This window comes from Sciurus carolinensis, chromosome 2 (genome assembly GCF_902686445.1).
Source record: "Sciurus carolinensis chromosome 2, mSciCar1.2, whole genome shotgun sequence".
NCBI classification, from domain to species: Eukaryota; Metazoa; Chordata; class Mammalia; order Rodentia; family Sciuridae; genus Sciurus; species Sciurus carolinensis.
In genome coordinates, this window is record NC_062214.1 from 81,388,728 (window position 1) to 81,395,661 (window position 6,934).

A 6,934-nucleotide genomic window follows, 5' to 3' on the forward strand; every position below is an offset into this window, starting at 1 on the left:
ATCAAGACCCTGACTGTCGTCCCGTGTTTCTAACCATTAAGTGGTGCGCAGCACAAATGGACATGTTCATTTTATCCAAATTCCCTGAGTTGGGCCCTCTTCCCCTGGGTTCCTACCGGCTCCGCATCCCGGTTTCCGCTTTCACAACAACCCTTCCTGGGGATTCTCCCGGCTTCTCCTCCCATTCCTTCCTGTCTCCAGCGTTACTCTCCTCTTCCTGACACCTCCGCCTAACCAGTTTGCTGGGCTCCCTGCCCCCGTCTCCGCCTCGGCTCGCCCCCAGCCTTCACTTCACCCTAACTCACAGTCCCCGATTCCTTCCATCCCCCGCGCCGCCACCCCTCGGCAGCCGGGATCGAGCGCACAGCCGGCGGGCTACGACGCGCGCTGACAGTGTAATGAATGGCTTCAGCTGTAATTAGCGACCCCGCGGCTAATCACGATGTACATTTACATTTTAAGTGCTGCAGAGGGAGCGGGAGGAAAGGGAGGGGCCGATGGGAGGGATGCGGGCCTTTTTAGCGTTCTCCCTCCACCGATTAAGGAGTGAAGTGAATGTGGAGTCTTCCACAGCAGATGGCAGTGGTGCGGAGCGGGGGCGGCGGCGTCCTTGTGGGTTAGCTTGAGTGGACGCACAGCAGCCCCATTCTCACCCTACCCAAACTGCAGCTCCTAGGCCCCTTCTTCCAAATTACAGACCCTTGCCTACCTCTCTTTCAAACGACCATTCAACCCAGATTTGCATACTCCCAGGGAGCTGGCTTTTTCCGCAACCAGCCCGTTCCAACGCAGTTTCCAGTCTCCACACCCCCGCCCCCGTACTAGGGATTGAACCCAGGGGTAATTTACCACTGAGCTACATCCCAGTTCTTTTTTATTTTGAGACAGGGTCTCGCTAAATTACTTAGGGCCTTGCTAGTAGGTGAGGTTGGCCTTGAATTTGCAATCCTCCTGCCTCAGCCTCCCAAATCGCTGTGATCACGGGCATTTGTCACCACGCCCGGTTGAATCTTCTAGTCTTTCCAAGACATTTTCTCAGGCCTCTCCGAAAATGCCATTCTTTTAAGTCTCTTCATCATCCGGGCCTTACAGAGCCTGCGGTTCCGAACACTCTACACACAGTCTTTGTGTCTTCCGAGGTTGATCCGGTTCCTATCGGGGTTCCTCTTGGAGCTGGGGAGGGGCCTAGTCCAGGTGCAGAGCACACTCAGAAGCCCCTAGTCCCAACCCACGAGCAGGAGATGGCGAAGGGGTTCAGCCCTTCATACTTTGGGGAGCAAAAGTGCTGCGGCCACCCGCAAAGGGGTGGTTAAAAGGTAAACCCCGCGTTCTGAATAGCAGGGGCCGAGAACCGTAACTACGCCAAATGAAGTATAGTCGCGGGAGAGAGGAGGCTGAGAAAGTAGAATGCTCGCCTAGCATGCGTGTGGTCCCGAGTTCGATTCCAAAAGGGGTTGGGGGAGGGCCAGGCAGCCCAATCCACACACTGAAGCTCAGCAATCCCAAGCACCTTCACGCGCCTACCACTTTGGGGAGCGCCAGTCTGCCCCAATCCTTGATGCTCCTTCCCTCTGCGCTTCCTCAGTCACCAGCACCCAGACCAAGTCTGCCCGGCTGTTGTGTGTGTGAAAAGTGTGGAGAAAGGAGGGCGATGCCCTGAAGCAGTTTTAGAGAGGGTCAGGCTCCTTCTCAAATCCTCCCTCTCCGGTTGCGGTGATGCACGCTTGTAATTCCAGCGTCCCCGGAGACTGAAGCAGGAGGATCACAAATTAGAAGTCAGCCTCGGCAAATTAGTGAGACCCTGCCTCAAAATTAAAAGAGGGCTGGGGGGCTGTGAATATAGCTCAGTGGTAAAGTGCCTGCCTTGCATCCATGAGGCACCGGGTTTCATCCCCAGTATCACAAAATAAAATAAAAAGAGGGCTGGGGCTGTAGCTCAGTGATAGGGCGCCCCTGAATTCAATCTTCAGTACAAAAGAAAAAAAAAAAAAAAAATGGAAGAAGAAAACTCTCTCTCTCTCTCTCCTGTCCGTGAGTCCTGTCCCAGGGTCCTGTCTGCTGCTCGTCTCACCTGGCAGGAGACCCCGAGCCTCTCCCTTCGGTCCTGTGGAGTTTCCAAAGAGGGCATCCAGTAGCTTCATACACACCAAGGCTTGGGCTCCACACCTTCCTCCCAATCTCTCTCAAAATCTTCCTTCACTTCAATCTCCTTTTTGAAAAAGGATACAACTGGGTCTCCAGGGGGAGTAATGCCTGGCATACGCTACAGCATGCTTCTCTAATAGTGGACTTTCAGGAATGGTGGAGGGAGCTTAACGACTTTTGAGGGGTCTCCTTGTTCTTTTGTTCATCCACCTTAGGGAACGGTCTGGGCCAGAGCATCATCCCCCGCGCCTGAGTGTGTGTGTGTGTGTTGGGGGGGGACTGATATCCTCGAGTTCGGGTCAGGTCCTGGCCGCTAGCCGAGGACCACGTCGCGACATAATCATCCGAGGGGAGGCGCGGGGTGGAGCTGCAGTCAGCGCCTCCCGCACTCTGCTGACCGTGCACCCGCTGTCCTTGAGGCGAGAATACTAGGAGGCGGAAGGGAGGGGAGTCTCTCCTGAGGATTGGGGGAGCGAAGCCCCAGCAGGCCGTTTGCAAATCTCTCCCTGGGGGGAGACTAGGGGCGCCCTTCAATTGGAACTGGAAAAGGCTTACGGACCTGGCTTGAAAAGGCGTTTGCATCGCAAGCATAGCTTAATTTAGGTTGCCCCTTTATGAGGGTCGGTTCAGGGAGGACTGATGGCCACTGTAGGGGAACTTCGCCTCCCAAAGCACCCTCTGATGCTAATGCGCCCCGCTGCGAAAGCGGCCGCGATGCCCTAGCAGCAGGGTAGGAAGACTTACTCGGAAAGGTTGGTGAGGCTGGGACTGGGCTCCGCAGGGGAGAATTGGGGGCGGGGCCTTGAGGAGGGGGCGGGACCTCCCGGGCTCCCAGGCGGGGCCTCTGCTAAAGGCGCGGAGCGCAGGGATGAGAGAGCGCAGAGTAGAGCAGCGCCCACTCGAGAGAAGTGGGGACTGAGGGTTGCGCGGTTCTAGCCAGCCTGCCAGCGTCCACGCTGTTCCCGCACCCTTACCCCTGCCGGCCCTCGCGACCCGCGGCCATGCAGCCTCGGGGTTGAGGCAGTCCCATGGCAAAGCTGACGGTCCCGGCGACGACAGTGCATGGAGAACTTCCGTAAGGTGCGCTCCGAAGAGGCGCCGGCGGGGGGTGGGGCAGAGGGGGACGGCCCGGGTTCAGGCCCCTTTGCCGATCTGGCACCCGGCGCGGTGCACATGCGGGTCAAGGAAGGCAGCAAGATCCGCAACCTGCTGGCCTTCGCCACCGCCAGCATGGCGCAGCCAGCCACGCGCGCCATCGTCTTCAGCGGCTGCGGCCGGGCCACCACCAAGACCGTCACGTGCGCCGAGATCCTCAAGCGCCGCCTGGCGGGCTTGCACCAGGTCACGCGGCTGCGCTACCGGAGCGTGCGGGAGGTGTGGCAGAGCCTCCCGCCTGGGCCCACGCCGGCTCAGACGCCTGGCGAGCCTGCGGCCAGTCTCAGTGTACTTAAGAACGTGCCCAGCCTCGCCATCCTACTTTCTAAGGACGCGCTGGATCCGCGGCAACCCGGCTACCAGCCCCCGAGTCCCCATCCTGATCCTTCCTCCCCACCAACAGCTCCGACGTCCAAGAGGAGCCTAGGGGAGTCGACAGCTGAAGAAGGTACCGCGAAGCGGTCGCAGCTTGAGCCAGGGGCTGCGGACCAGGACGGGGCTGCAGACGAGGACCGGACTGCCTGAGAACTTTGTACTCTGGGCTATACAGGCTGGATCTTATCCCCAGCACCTGTACATTCAAACTCACCCCAAACCTTTCATGCCTGGATCCTCAAGAGCCCACGTCTTGGATATACCTCCTCCGGAACAGCAACATGGACCCCAAGGCGATGAGAGGGGACCTAAGAATGGAAGGAGAGGATCCCAACGAGCCCCGGGAAGCTTCATGGAATGGTTGCTTTGCCGACTATGTTATCTGAAGACGTAGAACTCCACATCTATTTTTTTTTCCCCCCCTGGGCTATACTGGGACCTTCTTCAGGGAGGGAATGGTGGGCAGTAGGACCCAAGTCTTGTTTGGGACCCATAGGGGTTAAAGGCGCCCAGCATTCATGAAGGGAGCCGAGGAGAGGTCTTGGAATCACCTCCACCGTTGATAGAGGAGGTCAGGAATGAGAAACTGGTTGCTTGAGGGTAGAATAGTCCGAGATGTGGGGGTCCAATCCTGCCCCCTACCCTGGAACCTGTTCCATTTTAGTTTTCCTTCCACTTTTAATATCTTCCCTTCCCCCATGCTGAACCAGGGGGAGGCACCCGGGACCGAACTTTCCATGACTCCTCCCCTGAGTCCCACAGCTGAAGTCGCTTCCAATAAAACAAACACAAAAATGGCTCCGTTCTTGGGTTTTTTTTCCTGATCACCTGCCTGTGCAGTAACAACTCAGCCCTGCTTCCCTTGTGTCTCTGCCTTAGCCCTTGGATTCTTAGCCTTAACTTTTAGAGTTCTGGCCTGCCCTCCCGCAGCCTTAGCCTTCAGTCTCCAGGGAGGGTCAGGCACAGAGACTGGACACGTTCAAAATGGTGCAAAAGGCATATTGCCCAGTCTGACTTCTCTCTCCCCTGCTCTCACTGGCTGGGTCTGAAATCAGGCGCTTTTGACTGGAAGGGGGTGGGGGCTGTGTCCCTTAATCTCCCCACAATGGGAAAGGGAGCAGCACATTGCTTTTCTGGGAGGGGAAGGAAGGAGAGCTGGATGAGCTCTCTTGGGGGTCACTGCCAAGGATGGCAGACTCTGCGGAGGTCCCCAAAACTGCAACCTCTTTCCAACAGACAGCCCTATCCAGAAGGCTGGCACAAAGCCTTCATCCCCATGGGTAGAATCTCCCCTTCACTGCCCTCTCTGCAAAAGGACAGCACACCCTTGGGAGAGGGGGAGGAGAAAGACTGAGCACAAATCCACTGCTGGAAATTACTATTCAGCAGAGAAGCTGGGACTTGGGCTGTGAATCACTGCAGGCTTCCTGATAAGCTGCTGCCTCCAGCCCTGCACAGCTGTCTGTGGAAAGATAACAGCCTCGGATCCTCTGCCCAAACCCAAGTCAGCCGGAGGAGGGTGTGCTGTTGCTGGAAGAGCTCCAGTGGTTGGGCGGCAGGGGCTATAGCCCCAGGATCTGGGAAGCAGATCCCACCCTGTGCAACTCTGCAGCACCCCTGGAAAAGAGGAGATGAGGAAGAATATATTTATAACTCACTTTATTGGCAGAACCCTGAAATAAATCCTTCTGGTGACAAGAGGTAGGTTTCTGCAGTTAGAGGAGGGGCTCTTCATCCTGAAGAGCTCCATATTTCCCCTTGAGCTTTGGATAAATAAATTTGAGCCCTGTCATCCACACAGTCAATAGTTGCCCTCCCTGATATCCTAGTTTTGTTTTATTTGTGGTGCTGGGGATTGAACTCATTGCCTGGAGCAGTCTAGGCAAGCACTCTACCACTGAGCTACCCTCCCAGCTCTGACTTCCCATTCTTGAGTCCCTGGGGAGGGCCAAGGGTTTGGGGTATTTGACTCTCCCAGATGTGACTCAAAAAAGCATGAGAAGAATGTAAACTATTCTGACAACGAAGGTACCTTACCCTGGGCTGCTCCTGGACTGCAACATCTAAAGAAAATGATAAAACTTGGATGAGACCTGCATGCTAAAGCTTAAGGGAAGCCGGTCTGGTTTCTGGAAGAAAGCCAGTTTACCAGGACCACCAGTGGTCTGAAGTATTGACTGCCTAGTTACCAGGAGTCTGCTAGTCTTATCAGGGAGGGAAGGCTGTAGAGGCTTTCTCTTGTGACGACCAGGTAAGTCTCCTTCCAGGCTAGAAACTTCCTTGGAGGTGGGGGAGAGAGACTTCTGTTTCCACAGCTTCAAAGCATTAACCTGTCCCCATATCAGAAAAAGATCATGAACCACCTTCTTTATACCCCCACCCCAGTAATTTTGATTACCAGCCTTTCCAAGGATGTGCTGACTTACCAGTGGACCCACACCTGTGAGCACCTCATCTGTCTTACCCTCTGACCCTGCTGTCCCAGTAGCAGGCTCCAAAGGAAGGTGACAGATGTCCCTGTACATTCATCCCCAGGCTGATGTAGAAACCTAAGAGGTCCTAGACAAAAGGGGAGGGGGTAGCTAGGGGAGCACCTCAGAGACAAAAGCTGCTTCAGAAAGGACTAGAGGCGGGGCTGGGAGATAGCTCAGGGGCTGGGAGATAGCTCAGTCGGTAGAGTGCTTGCCTTGCAAGCACAAGGCCCTGGGTTCCATCCCCAGCACCCAAAAAAAAAAAAAAAAAAAAAAAAAAAAAAAAGGACTAGAGGCAGAATGAGAGAAGTAGGAAGTCCCCCCTTGTGTGACTCTATCTACCTTCCTTCTTTCCTTTGAATTGGGGATTGAACTCAGGGGCACTTTACTACTAAGCTATATCTCCAACCCTTTAATTTTTTGATTTTGAGACAGGATCTCCCTAAGTTGCTAAGGCTGGCCTCAAATTTGCCATCCTCCTGCCTCAGACCCACAAAGGGACAGATTACAGGCAAGACCCCATCTTTCTGATAGTGGCCTCTATCCAGGAGTGTTCTGTTTGGCTTGCTTGGTGCTTAGCTTGCCTCCATGCTGCCTTCTGACACTTCTGGTCTAGGGTGGCAGTGAAATCTTACACTCAGAAAACTGTTAGGTCACAAAATCAAAATTCATTTGGGAACATAAGAATATATGTTCTGAGAATATGTAATGCATGAGCCCAAGGTAGCGGCACACACCTATTATCCTACTGGGGAAGCTGAGGAAGGAGAGTTGCAAGTTTGAGGCCA

At 54.9% G+C, this 6,934-nt stretch overlaps 1 protein-coding gene across 1 annotated transcript; it reads left to right on the forward strand.

The window, feature by feature from the left end:
* Positions 1–3,010: 3,010 nt before the first annotated feature.
* Positions 3,011–4,472, forward strand: Rpp25 (ribonuclease P and MRP subunit p25). Its single transcript, XM_047540255.1, has one exon. It carries the CDS (start codon positions 3,208–3,210, stop codon positions 3,823–3,825), a length of 618 nt encoding a protein of 205 aa, XP_047396211.1. The 5' UTR covers positions 3,011–3,207; the 3' UTR covers positions 3,826–4,472.
* The last annotated feature ends 2,462 nt before the right edge of the window (positions 4,473–6,934 follow it).